The sequence below is a fragment of the Chelonia mydas genome, chromosome 5 (genome assembly GCF_015237465.2).
Source record: "Chelonia mydas isolate rCheMyd1 chromosome 5, rCheMyd1.pri.v2, whole genome shotgun sequence".
NCBI classification, from domain to species: Eukaryota; Metazoa; Chordata; order Testudines; family Cheloniidae; genus Chelonia; species Chelonia mydas.
Window position 1 is genome coordinate 129099852 of NC_051245.2, and position 25190 is coordinate 129125041.

General features: G+C 45.9%; 1 protein-coding gene across 6 annotated transcripts in view; it reads right to left on the reverse strand.

Annotated features, from left to right (window-relative positions):
• Window positions 1–25190, reverse strand: part of PSD3 (pleckstrin and Sec7 domain containing 3) — a 141228-nt gene that overhangs the window by 36846 nt on the left and 79192 nt on the right. For all 6 annotated transcript variants that reach the window (XM_037902320.2, XM_043546931.1, XM_043546930.1 and 3 more), the window contains one exon: window positions 23734–23823. In XM_037902320.2, coding sequence (XP_037758248.1) covers window positions 23734–23823 — 90 coding nt within the window. The remainder of the gene's footprint in view (window positions 1–23733; window positions 23824–25190) is intronic.

The window sequence follows — 25190 nt, forward strand, 5'->3', positions numbered from 1 at the left end:
TGCCTCACAGCCATGCTGTGAAGACAAATACATTAAAGATTGTGATGCGCACAGATCTAACACTGGAGTAACTTCTGCAGCCTCCATGGCCCTAGCAGGTATGCAGTGGGGAAGAGAGGCAATGTTTCCCAGTGGGTAGGGGGCTGGGCGTCAGCAGACCTGGGTTTCCTAGCTCTGCTACTGACCTGTTTTGGACCTTGGGCAACACGCTTCACTTCTGTGTGCTACGGTTGCCAAGCCTCCAGGATTGTCCTGGTGTCCCCAGGAATTAAAGGTTCATCTTTAATTAAAGATTATGTCATGTGATGAAATCTCCAGGAATACATCCAACCATAACTGGCAACCCTACTCTGTGCCTGTTACTCCAAAGGCTTGAACCAGGGGCAGGCACTATACAGTTTGTCTTTCCCATTTAGATGGTAGCTCTAGGACGGTCTCTCGTTCGGGGTTTGTACAGAGACTAGCACAATGGTGCCCCAGTCTTCTGTTGTGTCTCTGAGTGCTACTTCAATTCAAGTACCTCCAGTGCTGCGTAAAGGGGCAGCAGACAACTTCTGACTCTGCTCTCTGCATCTGCAGAGTAGTGCGCAGATGCCCTCTCCTTCTCCCAAGTCACCCTAATGCACAGCAGAAGTTTGGGGATGCTCATGCTCCCCATGTGACAACATGCACTAGATCTAGTGCGGGGCCCAGTACAAACAAATCACCTCCCCACCCCCCCAGCGTATTACCGCAAAAACACAGGAAGAGTCAACATTCATTCAGAGTGGGAAGGCCTCTCCAGTGGACAGGGCACTGGGCTAGGACGCAGGAGAGCAGGCTTCTATTCTCAGCTGGGCCACAGACCCGTTGCATGACCCTGAGCGGGCCTATGCTGTGCTCTGCCAATGGGCATATCCCTCGTGTTCCTAACAGGGGTACTGAGAGGCAAAACATCCATTAACAAATGTGAAATGCTGACATACTACAGCGAGGTACCTAGACAGATTCCTTCAATCTCCGTCAGTCACAGGGGTTTTCCTTAAACAATGTGACCTCGGTACCTGAGGTATTCACTGCACTTGCTATGGGGAACAACTAGAGAATATTGAGGCAACGAACAAGTTTTTAAAGGTAACCAATACATTTACACATCTTGGGGCAAGGAGCAGTTACTGAGCAGAAGCTCAGGGTGTATCCCATTCTCACTCTCTGATGCAGCTGCTCTGCATCAGTCCAGGGATGCAAAGCAACTATAAACGCAGTTTAAGATGTACTATCTCACTGAATCAGGCCCCGTGAGATTCCTTATCATCATAAAACCCCTCCGAATATTTGAAAGCCAGTGGCAGATCCACACATACAGCCTGAGGGCCTGCACTGCCATTTTATGGCTACTCTCTAAGGCCCTGATTCAGAGAGCGACATTCTTTTAAAGGTTTCAGAGTGGTAGCCGTGTTAGTCTGTAACAGCAAAAACAATGAGGAGTCCTTGTGGCTCCACAAGTACTCCTCCTTATTCTTTTAAAGAACTTGATAAAATCAAGGGGACTTAACCACATGCTATCCTAAATCGGGGTGTAACTGATCAGAGATTACAACAGTGACAATATACTTACCGGCAGTTTGCTAAACATAAGGGTGGTTTTTATTAACTTGAATTTGCGCTCTCAAAAATCATCATTAGGGTATTTGAAAACAAAAGCATTTCTATTCTGTCACATATGCATTTAGCTGACAAAATTACAGCAACTCATCTGCAAGGATAGGAAAGGGCAGGGCTTGGCAAATTTACCAGAGCCCAGTTAAGCCAGAGGACTAGACCCTGGATCCTTTTGGGGAGCTCCAGCACCTGACTCCTGCTAGTACCTGTCCTGCACCCTCTGCTCTAGCAGGTGGTCGGGAAAGAGCTTTCTGTTTCTTCTACACCCTCCAGAGCCTCGGGGCTTCTGTAAAGGGAGAGGGTCAAATCTATTCTACTCTTTCCCCATGTCCCTCCCCTCCCCCAACCAAATATTACTCTGCTTCTCCCAGAACCTCTGTTTCCTGTGTCCCTGTCTCTGCTGCTCCTCAGTGCTTTCCTGAGCAGCAGCTGAGGTCTGAGGTTAACATCCATGAAGTTGAGAGTTTCATAGCAGCCTGCACATACAGATAACAGCTGTGAACCCTGCTGAAACCCTAACCCCCTGCTAATGTCGCGGCCATTATTTGACAAAGTTCTATGCAGCTGCAGACATAGTGAGGTGGACTGTGTGTAGGTTCAGAAACGTAGCGCTATCGGTTTATATTTAGTTCCTATTTTGGCAAGAAACTTTTCTTTTCTTTTTAATTGGAAGCCTAAATTCTGCAGAAATTGGTAGCTTAAATCCCCTCCCCTTCCCCCTCCCTAACTGCCAGGGAAAACTTCCCCCGATGAATGGGCGGGTGAACCTTTAAGGGAAGGGTGTTTTACTCCACCTCACTTTAAAGCTGAAGCCCACCTGGAGGACTGGAACTAAAAGAGCCTGTATATTTTCAAAGGCAATCGGCACTGGCCTCATTTTGCTCCTATTGAAGTCAGAAGCAGAACACTGAGAGCCACTGACAACTCCTCCCTGTACATAAAGTATGTACTGTATTTTAATGAGCTAAGTCACATTATTATGACAACCACCACGAAACTCCTGAATGCATTAAACTATAAGTTACCACCCATTCGATGATTAACTCTCCTTCCCCCAAGTTCTCATGTGTAAGAGTCACTGAGTCACCAGAGCCATGTACTCCAAAGTCTACAACATCTGCAAATCTTGGACGAGCCTACGAGACAGTCACGTAACACAAAACGAACGCACAACCGAGTGTGAATGCAGAGATGAAGATGCAACTAATTATCCCAGCTGGTTATTGCTGTGAGGTAAATCATTTAGCTAATAAGAAAGTCAGGTAATGCAAAACCTTCCAGTGCAGATGAAAGCCAGGTCAGCAGGGTTCACTGTGCTGATGAGCTGCAGTGGAACGCTGCATGAGCCCCTTCTTTAAAAAGCCAGCCATGAGGCCTGCTAAAGGAGAATAGGGACTTTCTTTAAGAAATAAGTAGATGATGCTGTCCCTTGTCCAGGCTGGCCAATAGGAACGGATTACCAGGACTGAAAGTAACAGAGTGCTAAAGGCTGGCTCTGCTGGGTAACATTCACTAGCCTGCCTGCACACACCCAGTGCTTCCATGATCTCAGCAGCTACTGAAAAGGGAACTCCTGCCTGGCGTGTTCCCCTGCCTCTCCCCCAGCTTCCAGGTGCACCTGGGAGATGCACCAGGTAGCCCTCACAGTTGTCATCAGACATTCCAGCAATGTTCAAGAAAGAGAGGGGCCACGCCACTGCTGATGCATGGTGTGGAAGTCCTTTGGCTACTGCAGCCTGCCTATTGCCTTGCCAATGACCCCCCCGCCTCACCCCAGGTGGTGCTAACAAGCCAACCTACAGCCCTCTCCAGTCACCCAACAAGAGAAGACCTGCTCCCCACCCCCACGAGCCTGGGGAAATACATTCTCCGATACCCACCCCACCCCAGCTGGAGGAGACTGGGTGAGAGCTGGAAGGAATGGAGGAGCTGAAAGGGGGAAATGTGCGGGAAGGATGGATGGTTTTGCGGTGGGTGGAGGGAAAGAATAGGGGCTTGATAAGGATTTTGGGGGAGGGGAATTTTGAGAGCATCACCAACTGAGGCAGGACATTTTTGAGGGAGCCTCCTATTTTAAAAAACATTGTCCTTAGAACAAAAGCCTGAGTCATCCACACCAGCAGCAGAAAGTAGAGACGGAAGGCTCGCCACGCTCCCGAGAGCGGAGGGTGAAACGCTGCGCAGGGTACCTGTACACTGTAATCTCAACACATCAGGCTAGCTAGAAGGCTCTGTCCTGCACTTGGCTGAGCTTTTCATCAACACTACGGTTAAAGGGAGCCTATTGCATGACTGCGGACAAAGCTGTTGGCGAGCTGCACAGAACCCAGTGAGGACAGACGAGAGATGTGCTCCAGAATACGGCAGCACTGGCAGAGCATATTTCAAAAATCTAGGTGGGGCATTTCACCATTCATGTGCCTTTGCGAAGCCGGCTTAAGCTTTTTGCAGCTCGCTGGTGGACTGCTGTACCTAGGTATGTCTGTCTGGAGAAAAAGCTGTCAGCCAGGCTAGATCACGCAGTAGGTTCTAAGGGCTTCAGATGCATTTCACGTGACCCACATTTGAACCCAAGTCTCCAGAGGTGACCAAGCTACGTTAACCTGCTGCGCCATCTACACATGCCAACCTGCTGGCCAGCAGCTTTGAAAGCTGCAGGTGCGGTTAGCCAGGTCCATAGTTCAGTAGCTAATGCTAAGCCCAAGAGATGTGTGCGTCTCAGTTGTTGTTTAGCAGTAAATGAATGCGAGTCAGGACAGCTGGGTTCTGTTCCCTCTGTGCCACGGGGCAGATCACATGACGTCTCTCCACTCATTTCTTCTAGCTATAAAATAAGGCTAATGCTAGGGGAGGGATAGCTCAGTGGTTTGAGCATTGGCCTGCTAAACCCAGGGTTGTGAGTTCAATCCTTGAGGGAGCCATTTAGGGATCTGGGGCAAAAATTGGGGACTGGTCCTGATTTGAGCAGGGGGTTGGACTAGGTGACCTCCTGAGGTCCCTTCCAACCCTGATATTCTATGATTCTAGTCCCCTTTGCTAAGTCCTTGAAGGTCCTGAAAGGGTGTGCAAGTGACAGGTACCACAGAAGGAGTTTGTTGCTGGAGGGGCAAGGAGGCACTAACAGACCAGACCCCACTCCCCCAGCCGGTGGACTAGAAACATCTTCCAGCCCGTTGTCGACTATGACAGGCCCTTGGGTTTTTTATTCCAGAATGCGCGATGTACCAGGGATGCAAGCAGGTGTAGGTGGAGAAGGGAACATAGCCACAGGGGAACAGGCTACAGGCTCAAGCTGAACACAAAAAGAGAATTTATACACAACCAGGACTAGGATCCTATTGTGCTAGGCACTGTACAAACACACATGACCCGATTTTCACTTCCCCTAGGGCCTCTTTACACCTCTTGAACAATTACATTTACACTCACTTTACACTGCACTGGCAGCCCAGAAAGGCCTTCAAGGGGCTTTCACGTAAAGGTGAATCAAGTCGATAGTGAGACTGTCCTTACCGCAGAAAGCTAACAAACAACACTGACTGGCCAGACTAAGGGTGGGAGGGGAAACAAGCAGAGAGAGGTGATATGATTTGCCCAACGTCACATAGCAGGTCAGTAGCAGAGCCAGGAACAGAACAGAGGCTCCCAATACGGTGCTACCTCCTCTAAAAAGGCAAACAGTCGCCAGCTAAAAAAGACAATAAAAGGAAAAGATAAAAGAAATTTTTTTATAGTGCATGCGTCTTTCTGCTCTGTTTTGTTTGGCTCTGTCTCTCCTGTTTTGACTGTAAGCTCCTGTGGGCCAACACAGGTCTTCCTACATGTCTGTAAAGCACCCAGTACACTTTTGGATGCCATATAAATAATAATGAGAATAGAGAAATACAGATCAACTTTGAGCAAAAAATAATACAGTAAAAATAAAAATGCATCAACAAACCGGGAAGTGGAGCTGAATAGTCTAGAGAAAATCAAACAGTATGTTTTCCATTTCAGCCATCAGAGGCAAGCACCGCGGAGGCAGAATTCTATTAGCTTCAACAGGAATTCCACACATTGTGATTATTGTTTTTATTACAGTAATACCTACAGGCACCAACTGAAATCAAAGGCCCACTGTGCTAGGAGCTGTTCATACACATAGTAAGAGATGGCCCTACCCTGAGAGCCTACGATCTAAAGAGACAGGAGAGACAAAGGGAAGGGAGGGGAAACTGAGGCACAAAGGGGTGAAGAGACTTGCTCAAGGTCACACAGCAGGTCAGTGGCAGAGACAGGAATACAAGGCATGTCTCCTGATTCCCAGTCCAGTGACACACCCAGCATACCACAAGACCTCCCGACGCGTGTGCATGGAGCAGCTTTATGAAAATGAATTGTCCCAGTGATTTCAGTGGAATCATTCACATGCCTAAAGTTAATTACATAGAGAATGTTTGTAAAATCAGGGGCATGAAGTGCTTGAAGATCTATCCCTTACTCAGTAGGTTGTCAGAGTAGGAAACAGGAGAGTAAGAGAAACAGCTGCCAGGGAGAGCCGACATATACTTAATCCTGCCTGACTGTGGGGAATGAACTATCTGACCTCGTGAGGTCCCTTCAAGTCCTACATTTCTATGATTCTATGACATTGTATCAGCAATCATGTTGTTTCACTGAAACAACCATGGCCACATTGTGTTAGTTATATTGAATAAAAGTCCTTCTCAAAAGCAAGTTTATTGAAACTGTAAAGTAAAACCTTTGAAAAAGTTTGCACTGCTCCATGGCTAAGAGGGTTAGGTCTTCACTGCACATCACGCATACTATAAACTACGAGTGCATAACCCAGACAAAGCAAAGAATGTCCGCGGAGAGAAGGGATGTTTTCATCGTGACATTCCTTCAGAAGAGTCTGCTGGAATGTAACTTCTGCACTGATGTACGTGGGATTTGGAACAGACACAATAGGTCTCCAGCACAAATGAAATGTGTGTGTGTGGGTGTTAACATGATACACGAGCACATGCACACACACAAACCCTGGCTAGACACCTTTACGTGCTCTTCAAAACCACTCCGACCTTATCTTGTTTTAACACTCCCTAGTGAGCAGCTACTCGCAGTCTATCCTGTGTGATAATGTGTGTGTGGTGGAAGGGAAGGTACAGGGAAATTTGTTCCCCATTTCAAGCATCTTGCTCACACACGGCCAGATGCTGTGAGGTGTTGGGCTGATGCTGAGTACTCCATTCCCACTGGAGGTGATTAGCACTTCTGAGAATGGGTACACAGAGAGTGGTGGAATGAGGCAGGCGCCAACCCTGCATACAATGTGTGTGTGTTTGCCTACAAACAGCAGTGACAGTGCTCTGCTGATTCAAAGCACACTAACCCCAGCTCCCAGAGCAGCTGGTTATATCCATGTTAAGCAAACAACCATACATACATACATCCCTACCAGTGTACAGTGGAGCCTTCCCAAAAAATATTTCATGGTAATATTTAATCATGCAGTGCAAGTGAGATGATATTTTTATCTAACTCCCTCAGAGACAAAAGTAGAGCCATTTAAACAGGGAAGGAAAATGGACTTTAAAGAAATCTGTATAAATAATTTCCCCAAAATGAAAAGAATCCCAGAGAGAGAATTTGCAAATACAGGCAGCTTGCTGAGGCACAGAGCTCCAATTAGCATTCCAACTAGCAAGTTTTCAGTGTTTACTGTTGCATGAAGCTTCGAGACAGGGCATCCCTCTAAAATCCGATCTCTGCAACACCAACCCTCTTTGCCTTCAGTCTCTTCTCAAACTGATAGATCTTTCCTGGCTTCACAGCAATCCTGTGATCGCTAGAGATTACCCAGAGCCATATGAAATGCCTTCATTTCTCACCAGACCATCAGTACAAGATTTTCTATCATCTTATCCCTAGTCACAGCAGACAGAAATATTGTGCATTTATTTTTTACCTTGCTTTCTTTAGCAGAAAACTCAGAGGAGTTGGAGATTTTCATAGACTTTGACCGGTGGGACTGTCGCCAGAGAGTGTCTTCTCGGGAGTATTTCACGGAACCTGTGGCTCTTACTCGGACCTTGCTGGTGCTCTGCACACTATTAACTCCAATCATTTCCGAGGATTGGGGAGAGGAGAAACAATGGCCCACCCCAGACCAGTGCAGTGTAGTAAAGCTGGAGACAAATCTGTAAGGACTGTCTGTGGAACCTAGGCTGGAGCTATCAGTGTTTGCTTAAAATGCACCAGGCTGTTTGCTCCAGCATCTTCAACTACACTGTTTTGAGCCAGTCTGATTGTTCCAGGCATTGCTCACGTCACTGGCCCTGAAAAAAGAGACAAACTCCACCCCTGCTCCCCTCCCTTCTTCAGCATATGCTCCCCCTCCCCGGACACACACTAACACAGGCACAAACACAAAGACACATATCCCGGATACAGGAACAAATGGCAACAGGCCAAGCAAGGCAATTCATTCTCAATTCAGAGAGCAACCCTTTTATTCCTGTGATGTCATGCCTCCTTCATTAATGTCTCCAGTAAAATAAAGACACCACATATAAAAGCCTTCAGTAACCTGTCAGGCACTGGCCCTTGCATGTGAAAAATGCTTATGGATTCCAGGACACTACAAAAAGAATCCCGGGGCTCTGGAAAGTGGGTTAGAAAAATAAAGACACTCCCGTCACTGTCTGCCCTTAATAAATAGTAACAATGCTTAGCACCTCTAACTGCACTGTTATCCAGATACCTCCAAGTGCCCTCAAAAGAGGCATGAAGGGGACACTGCTGCGCCCATTTTAAGATGGGGTAATTGAGGTGCAGGAGAGGGCAAGTGATTGTCTAAGGTCACTCAGTCAATCCGTTGCAGAATTGGGAATAGAAGCTCAAGGCATGTGTCTCCCCTTTTCAGTGCAAATATGGGCAAAGGAAATAGATGCTCCAAAAATCATTCCAAAACAGGAATGCAGCCCATATCCTGTACCCTGTCCTGCCAGCACATCCACAGAGGTTAACAAACCAAGGGCAATTTGCAGCCCCACACAAGCCCTAGGCACCACCTAAAGCCCACTCAAACCCCACTTTGGGGGCTTAAGTGATATATGGCCCCTATGCTGGTCTCTGTGCAGGAGCGAATGTCATCCAATCAGCATGCACAGTTTCAGAGAGGGTGGATGCTCCCAGTAAGGGAGAGAAGCTGGTTACCTAAACGCTGCGAAAGCACCATCATTTCTGGCTCCCGGAGACCCAGAATATAGCAGATTGCATGTAACCATAGCAACCAGCTCAGAGGCGAGCGCTCTCTCCTATCCAAGGCGCAGAGGTAGTGGCTGCTGCTGACACAGGAAGGAGCAGGTAGCCAGCCAGTACAAGCGGGGAAGATGAGCGGATGATGGGAACATAGCCCCGAACCCAGGAGAGATGGTACCCATACCTATGGAGGTGAATCACAGGTGTCTGGGATGCAGTGATCAGCTGCCCCTGAGCTGAACGTGAAAACTTATCAGCGTGTCCCAGTCACGTTGCTGCCCTCCGCGATGGCCTTTGCACTGCTATGATATACACGACGGCTGTCAAGCTGCTCTCACCAGGCAGCTGGAGACCCAGAACATCCAAGGGCCAGCAGGACTATTAAATCATCTAGTCCGACCTCCTGCACAACGCAGGCCAGACAACCCCACCAGTCAGATTCCCTCAGTGACAGGAAAATCCTCAGGTGGTAGAGAGCCGGGTTAGATGGATGCGTGCCACTCTCCCGACTCTGTAGGCAATGAAGAGAGGGCAACAAAAATGATCCGGGGGCTGGGGCACATGACTTATGAGGAGAGGCTGAGGGCACTGGGCTTATTTAGTCTGCAGAAGAGAAGAGTGAGGGGGGATTTGATAGCAGCCTTCAACTACCTGAAGGGGGGTTCCGAAGAGGATGGAGCTCAGCTGTTCTCAGTAGTGGCAGATGACAGAACAAGGAGCAATGGTCTCAAGTTGCAGTGGGGGAGGTCTGGGTTGGATATTAGGAAACACTATTTCACTAGGAGGGTGGTGAAGCATTGGAATGGGTTCCCTAGGGAGGTGGTGGAATCTGCATCCTTTGAGGTTTTTAAGGTCAGGCTTAACAAAGCCCTGGCTGGGATGATTTAGTTGGGGATTGGTCCTGCTTTGAGCAGGGGGTTGGACTAGATGACCTCCTGAGGTCTCTTCCAACCCTAATCTTCTAAGATTCTATGACTCACTCCCTCCCTCAGCCGGGGGGCAAGCCTGTGGGGGAGACAGAGCACTGCAGTGCCAGCTGGCCTCAGGAAGCGCTGCTAGCTCCTGCAGGTTAGCGCAGAGACACATTTGCTACAGGAAACAAACAGACTGGGACCAGATGCAGCCTCCCCCGTCCCGCACTTGTTTACAGACACCTGAACCGCAACCCACATGTGTCACCACCAGACACTCGGGGTCCCAGAGACAGAACGTGTATCATCAGCGCGGCAGCAGTGACAGGAGCAGAAGGCTTCTGCTACATCTGCCGCAGATCCATTCTGCTAGTTCTCAGCATCTCCCAGACCCAGGACCCTGACCCACAATGTCTGTTAACTCCCACATGCACTGGCTGGAAGAGGTGGAAATCACCCCTACCAGGGACACCTCTAAACCTTTCTTACTTGTTAGCACCTGCGTTTTTCATGAAGAGTTAGGGGTTGATCATAAACACACTTTCCTTTCTGAAAGGGATCTCTTCTATTTGCTGGCGTGTCCCTGAGAAGTGACAGGTATCAGAGTAACAGCCGTGTTAGTCTGTATTCATAAAAAGAAAAGGAGTACTTGTGGCACCTTAGAGACTAACCAGTTTATTTGAGCATGAGCTTTCGTGAGCTACAGCTCACTTCATCGGATGCATAGCATCCGATGAAGTGAGCTGTAGCTCACGAAAGCTCATGCTCAAATAAACTGGTTAGTCTCTAAGGTGCCACAAGTACTCCTTTCCTGAGAAGTGAGTAAGTCATGTCACATCCATTGTATTCTGCATCCCCTGGCTCACAGCAGGAAAAGCATGTAGCTTTCCTTAGAATCACCCCTCTTGAAGCTTGACAGGTATACCCATTGTATCGGGCCATGCGGACAATGGCCTTCCCCCCACACCACCACCATTAGCAACAGCCTTGTAGTTTAGGGATTAAAATATGCATTCAGATTATTGATTTATGCTTGCAAATTTACTGTCATCTGACTCCATCATGGATTGATTGCAGAAAAGTCTCCATCATGGAAGATCCCACGCGTGTGATGCAGCAAGAAACATACTGATCTTGCCCTAGAACTGCTCCAAGCAGGTCAGGAAAATGGAACTTGGGTCAATAAAAAGAGACTTCAAGGAAATAAAAGTCAGTGGGCCAGATCTGCTGCTGGTATAAAATCATCAGCGCTTCTCTGGGGTCAGTGGAGCTACACAAAGGATCTGGTCCTATTTCTGGAAGCTACCAATCAGCACCTCTGAAAATCAGGCCCTCGCTGTCTCTAGTTGGGCACCCAAAATTGGGCGGGGGGAGGTGACTTTTAAAAATTTTGGTCTAAATGATTTAAGTGAAAAAAATCCACAAAGTCACCACCTTGCTACCTCTTAAATGCTTCCCTAAGTCTCTGCCATGATGCCTACAGAGCTCCAGCATGCTGCAAAGCCTATGCAGGGGGCAAACTGAGCCCCTGGCTTATTGTACAGTGATTTGCTACCTTTACTGCTACCTTCTCCTCTTGCTCCAACCCACCTGCAGAGTTTCATCACCACCTAGACTATGAGCTCCTAGGGGGAGAGAGTATCATCTCCCTGCACATCTGTACAGCTGGGCCCTGATTCCTGACTGGTGCTGCCAGATGCTACTGCTGTGTAAATAATAAACAGCAGCAGGAAGAAATTAGAGAATATTTGTCTGGACACTTTGAGAGATTCAATTAATGGAATATATTTTAGTTCAAAATATTAGATGGTGATATGAATGCAAAAGACCTACATTGTGATATTGGAAGAGAAATCCGATATGGGCTTTGGGGAGCACACTCAAAGGCCTGGTCTACATGACAGAGTTAGGTCAATGTAAAGCAGCTGATACCTGGAGCTGTGACAGGGCTCTGGCTGTCAGCACCCCACAAGGCCCCACACTGACAGTTAAATCGGTGCAAGTGCTCCTGGTGAGGGCGTGCACCCCGACAGAAGGAGCTAGTGTGGACATCCCAAACCGATTTATTTACTGCGGTGGATGTATATAGACGTAACTTAAGTCAACTTCATGTTAGCGTGTAGACTTGCCCAAAGTCACTCCCACTACTGAACTGGAAGAAGAGCTTTGCTATCTACAAACAAAGAGACAAGACTCTATTAGTACCACTCAAGCCTGATCCTCGTGACAAAAAATAAACATTCATTTAAAAAAATCCCAACCCACTCCTGAGACCAAATGACATATTTGTGCAGCGTAGTTATTAGGGCACAGGAAAGACAACAATATTGAGTGAATCTGTGTATTCGCCAGAGGAAGATTCCCTCTGTCTAAAAAAACAAAACAAACAAACAAAAAAAACCCACAGTCCAAACAGACAATACAAATGGGTTCTGTTGCATGAACAAAGCGTATATAATATATATCTTCCTAAACATGGCCACCAAAAGGTGATCAGCAATCAGCTGTCTTTGGGGAGCTGATCTTACAGGGATATTTAATATAATGATTTCTGAGGTCTGTTGACCAGTCAGAGTTTGACAACCTAAATTAAATCTTAATGTCTCAATCGACCGTGTATACAGCAGTCCCTGATACCTGACCGCAACTACTTTTGTCTTCTACACGCACAAGTAGTCAGATAAAGGCAAAAATGAGGAGATGCTGTAATAGGATAACAGCATGTTTCATGCATGGTGGGAGGATGATGGATATCCATGTAGCTTTCTGATGTTATCTAGCTATGCTATCTTCATGCTAGCCACCTATCCTCTGTTGACCGCAATACACTATACAAGACAAGACATTTACAGAAACACTGGGTCTGATCTTGCCCCCATGGAAATCTAGAGCAAAACTTCCATTGACTTCCACACAGGAGGATCAAGCCCGCTGTGTTCTTCCGAGGTAAAATGTACTATGTACATGTATGTATTATGTGTCTGAACACAATGAAGAGTCCCATATGTCCATGGAGCTGATTCTGATCTCACCCAATGCTTTACATGAGTAAATCTATTTAAGTCAGCAGAGTAACACCAACACAGTATTGGTGTGAGATCAGAATCAGGCCGCATCCTTCAATTTTCTTTTTTGCTGGGGGTGGGGATGGGGGAAGAAGTGGGAGAGGGAAAAACTCCATCTTAAACCAAAATAAGCCACTGCTGAAATAAAGTGTCACATTACTAACCAGGGGGACTGCTATGATAATGAAAACAAACTCCTTTGCAACATTTGGGATTTCACAGATACCACACAAATACTGCAAAAATCACTCTGAACATTCCCTTTACAACTGCTAGAAATATAGCTGGAGAATGAGGAAACTTCACTCCCCAGCCAGACCCTCCCCTCAGCCCACAGAAACACAATATTGTAGGCCATACTATTTTTTATTTATACCGAAACAGGGAAAACCTGGAAGGGAATCAGGTCCTGTTATTACATTACTTGTTTTAATAACTATATTCTAATTACATCCTCGGCTCACAAAGACAAACAGAGTTATGCATTAATTGAGACTTCCATTTAAAAATTATCAACATATTATTTAATATAAAAAAAGTCATTAAGTTTGTCATAAATATAAAGGGAAGGGTACACCCCTTTAAAATCCCTCCTGGCCAGAGGAAAAATCCTCTCACCTGTAAAGGGTTAAGAAGCTAAAGGTAACCTCGCTGGCACCTGACCAAAATGACCAATGAGGAGACAAGATACTTTCAAAAGCTGGGAGGAGGGAGAAAAACAAAGGGTCTGTGTCTGTCGGTATGCTGCTTTTGCCGGGGATAGAACAGGAGTGGAGTCTTAGAACTTTTAGTAAGTAATCTAGCTAGATATCTATTAGATTATGATTTCTTTAAATGGCTGAGAAAAGAACTGTGCTGAATGGAATGACTATTCCTGTCTGTGTGGTTTTTTTGTAACTTAAGGTTTTGCCTAGAGGGATTCTCTATGTTTTGAATCTAATTACCCTGTAAGGTATCTACCATCCTGATTTTACAGAGGTGATTCCTTTACTTCTATTTACTTCTATTTCTATTAAAAGTCTTCTTGTAAGAAAACTGAATGCTTTTTCATTGTTCTCAGATCCCAGGGTTTGGGTCTGTGGTCACCTATGCAAATTGGTGAGGATTTTTACCAAACCTTCCCCAGGAAGTGGGGTGCAAGGGTTGGGAGGATTTTGGGGGGAAAGACGGGTCCAAACTCAGTTTTTTCAGGAACCCAGATAAAGTTTGGTGGTGGCAGTAGAAATCCAAGGGCAAAGGGTAAAATAATTTGTGCCTTGGGGAAGTTTTAACCTAAGCTGGTAAAAGTACACTTAAGAGGTTTTCATGCAGGTCCCCATATCTGTACCCTAGAGTTCAGAGTGGGGAAGGAACCTTGACAAAGTTAAAGTTGCAACAGAAGATGTACCATTAAATAGATCCATTAAAAAAAAAAGCCCATCTAGTAAAACTTTGACATCACAACTGAGGTTACAGAAGGGCTGGTTTCAGAAGCAACTGCTGAATTGCACATATGCATAAACACAGGAAAAAAATCTCTGACTAGTTCATTGACATGACTCTGCACCTGCCATAAGCACTCCCAACAGTGCTGAAGCCTAAATGGCCCAGATGAGACGCTCTTCACATGGCCTTCTCTCAGAACCGTCTGTACGAACGTTCATGCCATCCTCTGATTCATACAGCTGAACGCAACCCATGAAATGACGGCTACTTTAACAAAGGCAGGGGCTTTACATGGGTGTCCTGTATTGCATCTGGTGCAATGCCTCCCAAGAGATGCAGCACAGAAGGCAAAGGCCAAGGGGCAAAGCTGGCCTGTGGTTTAAATTAGAGGCTGCTTTACAGCAACCTCCCCAGGGCTGCCTGCAGGCTGCCCGGACTCCCCGTGGAGCTCCTTGCTATGGACACAGCCCCCTGACATGCTCCCACTTCCAGCATGCCCCCGAGGCCTAGGCCTGTGGAAGGGACTAGCACAGGGGCAATGAAATCAGGTCTATGTTGCCAGGAGAATTCTGCCCCAGCCGCTGCAGCTCCTGTGTGGCTCCTACATGCCAGCGAGGCCAGAACCAGCCCCTTAGGGTATGTCTGTACTGTACACTAAGCCCAAGCTCTGACTCAGCTTGAGCCCAAGACCCACTTCCATCCACAGACGGATCAGTCTGACTCGGGTCAGCCAGCACTCACGCCCCAGGTCCTAGGATGGGGGTGGGTCAGAGCCAGGACCTGCCATTTTGCAGTATGGACTCAGTTCAAGCCGCACGCTCAAGTCAGAAGGTCAGCATAGTGCAGTATGGACATGTGAGCACAGCTGTGAGACCTGGGTTCAGCAACTGTCAACACAGGACTGTAACGCAGCGTGGACGCTCGAGTGCGGGCTGGGAAACACCGAGTCTACAAGCCCAGATCCCACAGACCTGGGCTTACGGTGCAGGGTAGATATTTCCTTAACGTTTACTAATAACTTATTAACACCTTACATACTTCATCATCAGGTAATATGACTTTGAAAGAAAACTGAGTGCTCTATTTAACATCAGGCATCAAAGAAAAACAACAACATTCAAGTTGCAACCCAATGTTCTTGTTTGAAAGGAAAATAGTTTAAAGTAGGTCACGGAGAGTAGCCCAATGTCATTCTCAAAGTGTGATGACTAACAGAATGCAGGAGCACAGAGGATTTATAAAGCAGTAATTCCAAAACCAATGGAAACTGCATTTTTTAAAAATACGGTATAAATTATATTTCTACTCCCCCTTTCCCCGAGTTGCAGTACAGAACTTAAATTTCTAGCAGATCAGTGGGTGGAAGATCAAAGAATGTTTTTCAGAATTTGTTTTCTACCCACGTGGAGGTGGGAGTAATATGTCAGAAGGACCAAAATGTATGTGTGACATTGTATTAGAGATTTCCCAACTCAGAAGGATCCAAGGCTTCTGATTTTAAAAGGACAGCCATTGCTGAATAGTACTGTATGGGTTTTCTGAGCTGACAATCTGGACAATTTAGAGGGCTAGATGGAAAGCTCAGAATTTACATGTTCATCTTCTAGAACTGCTAAACATTTCAGTTAACAAGTCAGACTGTAACGGACAGCTTTTATTATTTAGCAGGATGAAGAAACTGATTGTTCCCACCTGGAATTGTCCATTTTTAAAATGATCCATCCACAGACAATACATTAATGAGACTTTGCACTCTTGGATGAAAACGAAACCCCAATCACTCAGAAACCGGTACTAAACTACACAGTTGCTTCTGCTAACACTGGAGACTCTGAGCTGACTCTCCCTCATTCCCTGCCCGCTAGAGGTCCACACACAGATTCGAGCCCCGTTGTGCTAGCTGCTCTATAAACGTGTAGGGAGAGAGAGTGAGTTTCTTCCCCAAAGAGTTTACAGCGCAAATAGGTAAAGAGCAAGAACAGCACGAGAGGTGAAGGTCACTCAATACATCAGCAGCACAATCAGGAACACAACCCATGTCTTCCAACTCCCAGCCCAATGCTCTGTTCACTGGGCAATCCCTGAAGCATATAAGAGGAGAATATGTATTTCTAAACAACTATTAAAGGTTTTGTCTCTTGAGCTGTTGGTCACTGTTCAAAAAGCTTTATCTTCCTCTATTCAGAGGCACAAAGCTGGTGTACAGAATTAGACTTTGGCTGCTAGCTTGTGTTGATTTCCCAGACAAAACACTAGGGCTTATCTGCCTTTAGAGAAGAATACAGATATTAGATTTTTCTGCTTACGTGGTTTGACTCAAAATCCTGGAATCTGGAAATAAAGTATGGTAGGAACTTTTCATTATCTACCAATCATCTACCTTAACACCACCACAACACTTATGCTAATACACCTCTGAGGGACAGATTCTCATGCCCCTGTCAAGGTTCCTCCCCTACTCTGAACTCTAGGGTAAGATGTGGGGACCTGCATGAAAACCTCCTAAGCTTACTTTTACCAGCTTAGGTTAAAACTTCCCCAAGGTACAAATTAATTTTATCCTTTGCCCTTGGAATATCCACTGCCACCACCAAACTCTAACTGGATTTACTGGGAAACGTAGTTTGGACACGTCTTTCCGCCCAAAATCCTCCCAACCCTTGCACCCCACTTCCTGGGAAAGGTTTGGTAAAAATCCTCACCAATTTGCATAGGTGACCACAGACCCAAACCCTTGGATCTGAGAACAATGAAAAAGCATTCAGTTTTCTTACAAGACGACTTTTAATAGAAATAGAAGTAAATAGAAGTAAAGGAATCACCTCTGTAAAATCAGGATGGTAGATACCTTACAGGGTAATTAGATTCAAAACACAGAGAATCCCTCTAGGCAAAACCTTAAGTTACAAAAAAGACACACAGACAGGAATAGTCATTCCATTCAGCACAGTTCTTTTCTCAGCCATTTAAAGAAATCATAATCTAATACATATCTAGCTAGATTACTTACTAAAAGTTCTAAGACTCCACTCCTGTTCTATCCCCTGCAAAAGCAGCATACCAACAGACACAGACCCTTTGTTTTTCTCCCTCCTCCCAGCTTTTGAAAGTATCTTGTCTCCTCATTGGTCATTTTGGTCAGGTGCCAGCGAGGTTACCTTTAGCTTCTTAACCCTTTACAGGTGAGAGGATTTTTCCTCTGGCCAGGAGGGATTTTAAAGGGGTTTATCCTTCCCTTTATATTTATGACAGCCCCATCTCACATTTGTATTCCAATAAGGCTATTCATAGAGTAAGGCACTATTCAATGTAAGGGTATCAGAATCTCACTGATTAGAGAAGCTAATTAGCAATACATGCTAATTATAACAACTATCTGCAACATATTATAGTTCACAGTTCTGCATGATAAACAAACAAGTTTGCTTTAACTGGCTAAGGTACCTAACAAGTTATAATCCACAACACTCAAAACCACTAGCTACAGGAAAGAAAGATTAATCCCACAGGAGCACTGGCAGCAAACAGTGGACAGAATTAAGGTGGTGTGGGTGTGACCTGGGTGACTGGGGTTGAGCAGTGGTAATTTGTTAGGGGAATGGGCAGTGCATGTCTGTGTAGGATGATGTGTGCATGTAAGCAGATGGTTTTACTCTGCATTTTCTGGGCTTTGTGTTTTTCAGGTTGGCATTATTACCTCTTAGCAACCTGAATGGTTTTTGGACAAGTGTTTTTTCATATTTAAATGTATTACAATGGGCTACAGAAAACAACCTGTAAATGTTGTCCCTTCTGGGGTAAAAACTAAACAGACTGCAAATGCCTTCCTTTTTTTTTTTTTGGGGTGTGGGGGGTTTTGTTTTGAGTTCTTTTGGTGAAATGTTCTCTAAATTCTTGATCCATACTGAATAGAAATCTATATTTTTTTGCTGTCTATACTTTTTGCTGTCCTCATTTGCGATACTAAACCAATAAAAGCACTGTAGGAATTAATGCCGTCAACCAGTGGTCCTCAGCCTTTCCCTGCTGACACTTCCTCGAGGACTCCCTTCTCATCTAGCTGTGAAGTAGCTGGCCTCCCCTTTCCATTTTGCAGCAGCAGGGGGTTACGACCCCTTAGTGCAGAACCCATGCTGTACACAAATGAAAGGGAGTGCAGAGGATACAAAGGAAAGCAATTCATGCGCACACAGCAGCGTGATCAGTATGATTTCCTCCGGGTAAATAAGAGAGGAACAACTAAGCTACTTTAAACTCGCCCCTTTTCTCCATTAGACATCTGAAATGACTGGACTGGAACAAACAGGATGCCAGGAATCCTTTTCTAATCAAGTGTTTGCTTTGGAGGGTCTAAGGGGAAAAAAACCCATGCTAGACAGAAAGGCAAGAGAGAAACAAACAAAACCTTAATTAAGTGCAAGAAACGGAGAGCAAAATGAGACACATGCTGCCTCGCAGCTTCCACAGGAAACTGTGCAGCCCAGGAATCAGATCAGGTATTCATATGATTTCAGAAACTAAGGGCCAGATTTCCCAGAGCTCAGCATCTAGTAGCTCCCACCTAAAAACGTGGTCACTTCATTTAGGTGCCTCTACGGGAGATGAGCTGGTATCAAAATGGCTTTGAAAAATCGGGCCTTAAATGTCCAAGTCTTCAAGCTGGATTTGAATCCTACCCCCATCAGACATTTCCTGACAAGAGTGATAACCAGCTAGTCTGTATTACCGTACACTGTACTCCTGTCTCTTCTCCCTTTGGCACAGTTACCCTACTGCACAGCTCTCTAACCTCCCGTCAGCTCTGTGAATAGCAAACACCTTCCATCAACTCAGCAAGCATGTAGCGATTACAGAACCGGCCCATTTCCATTTTATGTGTTATGGGGAAATGGGGCAGCCACAGCCAGCCTGCTGGGGACCAGCCAGCTTCCGGACTCACATGAGACAGACAGTTGTACCTATGGAATAAAACCTTGTCTCATTCCAACTTCCTCCACCATCAACCCAAGAGGGTAACTCACAACAAACGATCTTGGTTCTCTAGGGACATGATACCAATAACTCTGAGTCCAAAGAAAACCAAGTATTGCCTTGGGCCCTATAGGCAGGGATCACCTTGGCTCAGAGCTCAATAACAAACAGTGTTCTTCCATTTATTGCAAATCTGCCGCTGGTCCCCAGTTGTAAATTTATGTAGCTTAAATAGATTTACTTTAGGAGTGAGCAACACAACTACATAAGGCTATATAGATACAGGCATCACAGACATTTCATATTCCTTGCAGGGTTTTATTAGACTTCCAAGGATCAAGGAATTTTTACTAGAAAAATGTACTATTTCAATGGGTTGAAAGTGAAACACTACCATGAAGTCAGGGTCAACTTGCCTGATCACAGGCTGATATGAGGCAAAATCCCTGGTGTGGCTGGCATATGTAAGATCAGAATCAAAGGGTGGGATTTTTAAAAAAGCTTCAGTGCCTTTGAAACATTTCACCCAAAAATCTAACTCGGCCTGGATTTAACGGGCCTGATTCTCCCTCTCTTACACCAGTTAACACCATGGATGTCAAGGAAGTTCTTCCTCATTTACACCTGTGCAAGGGAGGGGAGAATCACAGCCTGGGGGCCTGATTCTCATTTATCCCAAGACCCTTTACACCAGTCTGACGACATGGAGAGGCCTCTGAGTGTAGTAACAACTGGCACCCACTTCGAGGCCTCTGCACTGCCAGAGCACCATAAAGGGGCCTTATTGTAAACAAGGCTCAGGTCCAATATCTCCATTTATACTGTACATTAGTAACTGATGGCAGCTGCATGGGATGTGTGACAGACAGTTTTACTTCAGCTAGGGTGGAATGAAAAGCAAGCCAAACATCTCTCCCTGCCTGGTAAAGTACTGATTGGATAAATACTGCATCAGATCTCAGAGAAACCAAGCTTTTAATCTCAGTTACTTGTGCTTCTTTGCCTCTACGGTTTTCAACTTTTAAAAAAAAATAACCTCAGCGTTGATGGGGGGTGGGGTTGGGGGGAAATGGATCACAGACTGAGATATCAGAGTAAACCTCTATTCAGTGTTAATGAGCAGATCTGCAGGAAGACACAAGGTGCTGAAGATCGCATCTGGATTTCTCATTTCAAATACCAGCAAGAATAAAATCTCAGCTCCTGAAGTGGTATCAAAGACTCTGCAGCTTAACTATAAAGCTCTGTGCTGTATAGCCAAGTGTCGGTATTGTACAAGAAACCTTAGTAAAACAGAGAGACCTCTCTTGGGGGAGAGGGGGAATCGGATCTCACATCAGAGATCTTCTGAAGCTGATAATGAAGAGAGTATTACCTAGCTCCCAGCAGTCTCACCATTCTGCTTCACAGGAAGCAGCAAGCTTGATGTCGGCAAACCAAAATTTTGCTATTTCAAAGCCATACAAAATAAACACACTGAGCCAGATTCCGCTCTCAGTGGCACTGAAGGTTAATTAGAGGCAAGAGTTTAATTAGAGGCAAGAGTTAATTTTTACTTGATCTTTGGTTGTTTTAGATATCATGCAGGAGAGTAGTATCTGCAGCTCTTAGCTAAATATGGCTCTTCCTTGCTATGGCAATTCAGACTCCACATGTGGCATACGTCAGGGCCAGCTTCCTGGAGAATGAGCTAGATGGTTCCTGAGGCTTTCAGTTATTTTCTTTTCCCTTAGAATCATAGAAGATTAGGGTTGGAAGAGACCTCAGAAGGTCATCTAGTCCAACCCCCGCTCAAAGCAGGACCAACCCCAACTAAATCATCACAGCCAGGGTTTTGTCGACCTTAAAAACCTCTAAAGAAGGAGATTCCACCACCTCCTTAGGGAACCCATTCCAGTGCTTCACCACCCTCTTAGTGAAATAGTGTTTCCTAATATCCAACCTAGACCTCCACCACTGCAACTTGAGACAATTGCTCCTTGTTCCATCATCTGCCACCACTGAGAACAGCCGAGCTCCATCCTCTTTGGAACCCCCCTTCAGGTAGTTGAAGGCTGCTATCAAATCCCCCTTCACTCTTCTCTTCTGCAGTAAATAACCCCAGTTCCCTGAGCCTCTCCTCGTAAGTCATGTGCTGTAGCCCCCCGATCATTTCCATTGCCCTCCGCTGGACTCTCTCCAATTTGTCCACATCCCTTCTGTAGTTGGGGGACCAAAACTGGACACAATACTCCAGGTGTGGCCTCACCAGTGCCGAACAGAGGGAAATAATCACTCCCCGTGATCTGCTGGCAATGCTCCTACTAATACAGCCCAATATGCCGTTGGCCTTCTTGGCAACAAGGGCACACTGCTGACTTATATCCAGCTTCTCGTCCACTGTAATCCCCAGGTCCTTTTCTGCAGAACTGCTGCTTAGCCACAAGCCTACCAAAAAAAGAAAAAATTAACTTTCCCTGCATCCACTAAACTTGGAAAATATACCTTTAAGCCCAGCTCCATGTAATGGCAAATGCCTAACTTGCCAGCGAGAGGAGAATGGAGAAAGAATTGTGACTCGCAGAGATGCAGTTCTCTCCCTGACCCCGGCTGTACTGATGAGAGGTGGGCGTCTGGTATTCTCAAACTTTTGTTCGCTGTTACATTTTCAGCTGTGACATCATGCCACCTGGTGGACTCTGCATAGATCTAACAGGAATTGCAAAGGCACGAGCAAGGATGCTAGAAAGGCACCATTTTTAGGGGTTCTGAGTCAGACACTGAATTTGCTTTCATTCACAGTGTTGCTAATGGAACAGTTAAATTAAAAGCATTTTGCTGAAGCACCTTGCTGAATAAAGGCCTATGCACCTGATTTGTATTGCTAAACATAAAGCCTGTATCAGCTGCAGACTGCCAGTAAGAGCTATTGAAAAACAAGGCTACTGCTTTTCAGTACATTCAGATTTACTAAGAAAAACAATGAGAAGCAAACCCTCGGTTGTGCCAGAGCACATCTCAGCAGAGTCAGGGGACAGGCAACAGCGGCTCTAAAAGCCACGTTTCTGCCTCCTCCCTCTCTGATCCTGGGGCCGGACGGGGGTCAAATCAGCCTCCCACACAAATGAGAGTATCTGCCAGGAACCAGGACAAGGGCAGGGACTGATGGAGAGTACTGCATTCCTGCCATACTCTCTTTAGCCCCCGAAACAACCCCTCCAAGCCCCATCCCACTCCCTATGCTGGGATGGTCTGGGCTGGCACAGAGCCAGCTACCCCAGGTTTATAGCTACCCATTTAGGATAGCTTTACAGTCAGTGCTAAAGGTCCTTAATAGCATGGGCCAGGATAATGATCATCATTCTTCCAACAGCGGAAAAATAAACAGCAGGTGAGCCCAATGGAAATCTTCCTTTCATACACTAAACGGGCTCTTTAAAGACAGCACTGGAGATCTAGCTAGTCAGTAAGAGCCTTTGATTACTCTGCCAAGGAATCCCACTCCGCCTCTCCAAGGCAACGGCAGACAGGAGTTTACCTGGGAGCGTCCTCTCAGCGACACTTCGGTTATTAACCACCCAGGTGAAGGTTTTTATTTTTTCCAAATAGGGGCTTAAATTTAGGAAGCAGAGCCCAGGAGGAGCCAAGAGCAACCGGAGAAACCACAAAAATGAAAAAACGACCCTGAACTATACACTGCGTCTGGCATTTCATTAGGGGCCCTATCCAAAGCCCACTGAAGACAATGGGAATCTTTCCACTGACTTCAATAGATTTTGGGTCAGGCGCCAGGTGCAACAATATTTCGTATTTTCCCATTAGTAAACAATTCATGAACTCTAGTGTAAATTCTTGTCTCCCTTCCAACAGCCTGATGCTTCATGCCAACCCCCAGGCAAAGAAAAGAAATATTTCCCGCTATTAGTGCTACTAAAATGAGATGTGGCCAGCTCAGGCTCTCTGCAGTTATTCACATTTAAAGACTCTCAAAAATTATACAAACAAACCCTGAAGAAAAGCAGTACAATGCATTCTAATCTAAAATTATCTCTCCCATTTTGATGTGAAAACCACTATGAGCCTCTTCCCAAGCTCTATATAAAACTTATATAATACACAATTCTGGGGTCCCTCTTAAATATGCAGTTGCAATAACTGGCTGGCTTTGTGCCTGCTCTTATCATTACAAAGCACTCGTAGATTGTGCCACACCTTTGTTTCCTTTTATTAAAAACGCTGGCCCCAAACCCGCAGAGACTAACGCATAGACTTACCTTTATGCACTGCAAGCATCTTCGTTGGGACTACTAATTGACTTTGCAGGAGTGAAATTTTTTCTGTGCTTTGGGAGCAGAGAAAAACCCATTCACCATCGTGAATGACAAATAGGAATTCAATAAACTGCATGGTCTATTTTAACTGTGATTCAGGAATCAGTCAGTGAAGGCAAAACCAAATCTCTTATTTTAAAACCAGCTGTTAAATTCATCCCTTACCTTCAGCAGCCCCCTGGGGAAATCTTTGCCTTCATTCATCCCCTGAAGGTTGGCAATGAATTCTTGACAGGTCATCTTTTTCCCAATGTTCTAGAAGTCACCAAAAGATACATTACAGAAACATACAATTAGATTGGTGCTGTTGTCCAACAACAGTTAGGCCTAAGAAAACTACATCTGGATGGATAGCATCTCTTGCTCTAGTTTGAACCCAAGGCAGGCCGTGCAGAGAAGCATTCCCAGAATTATACAGACATCGGTGCAAGCACGTCTGCATGACTCAGCTGGAAAACGCACAAGAAATGTGTGTTAATAACCCAGCCCCCCGTTCAAACAATGGATGTTAAGTAGTACATAAACATCATAACGAGGATGGAGGTGGTGGTGGTGTTTCCTAGCACTTGCACGGTGCTTTTCATCCACAGATCTCCAAGCATTATCAAAGGGTGGGGTTATATTCATAGAACTTTAAGGTCTGACTTCAGAGAAAGCTGGAGCCATGTTGCCAAAGCTGCTGTCCGGAAGCTGGGAAGAACCTCTTCCACCAGGCTAAGAAACCAAAACTAGAACTGGAAAATAAAGCTCTGAATTAAACCTGATATTTTTAACCCTAACTTTCGGTGACTCCCTGAGGTTGGGGCTGCACTGGCATTTCCAATCCAAAGGGTCTTTTTTGGTTTATAGTCTCACTTGCACTTGGGTGATCAGCAGCAGGGTCGGAGCACCCAGGTTAGCCTAGCCTGGCTGTGAACAGCCAGACTGCAAAGGCCCATGCAAGTCAGTGTCCTCACTGGTGCTGCGCTCCCCAGTATGTGTCACTAGGACTTCTGGGGGGTATATCCCATGGTTCTCAGCACTGCAATAAGCTGAGCCACTTTATGATTCTTTCCCAGTGAACTATGGGAGAACTTGTCTGCCCATCTGGGCACGTGGGAAGACACTGAATCACTCACTACAAAGTGGACAGGTTACCACCCTGAGTTAAAGCAGCTCGAGCCTATAACCCAGCTGGGCTGAAAGCACCACAAGACTCTGACAAGAGGGCTCCATGTGCGACAGGAGCTGGGTTAGGGAAACACGTGAAGAAGGGCCCGGGTTAACTCTGCTGTGCAGACAGACCTGAGGAGCTCCATCTATTATATAAGTTATGGACTTTTAGGGCTACTTCATCCCTTGTTCTTTGTGCCTGCTACTCCTCACCAGAGAACATGGGCAGGGAGAGGTGAGGAGCAGGCCGAGCCAGGATTCCACTCCCAGCACATCACCGAGCAATGCTGATCCAACAAGGAGATTTGCTACTGTATAAGACAGCTATAAATCACTACCCCCTTCTCACAGAGCAAAGGGGTGACCAGGAAGGAACTGTGCCATCAGAGGGGTGTCTCTGACCTACACTGCCTCCTGGAGCAGTACAGCTTGCACACTAGCCCCCAACTGGCCCTAACTCCTGCTTTTAT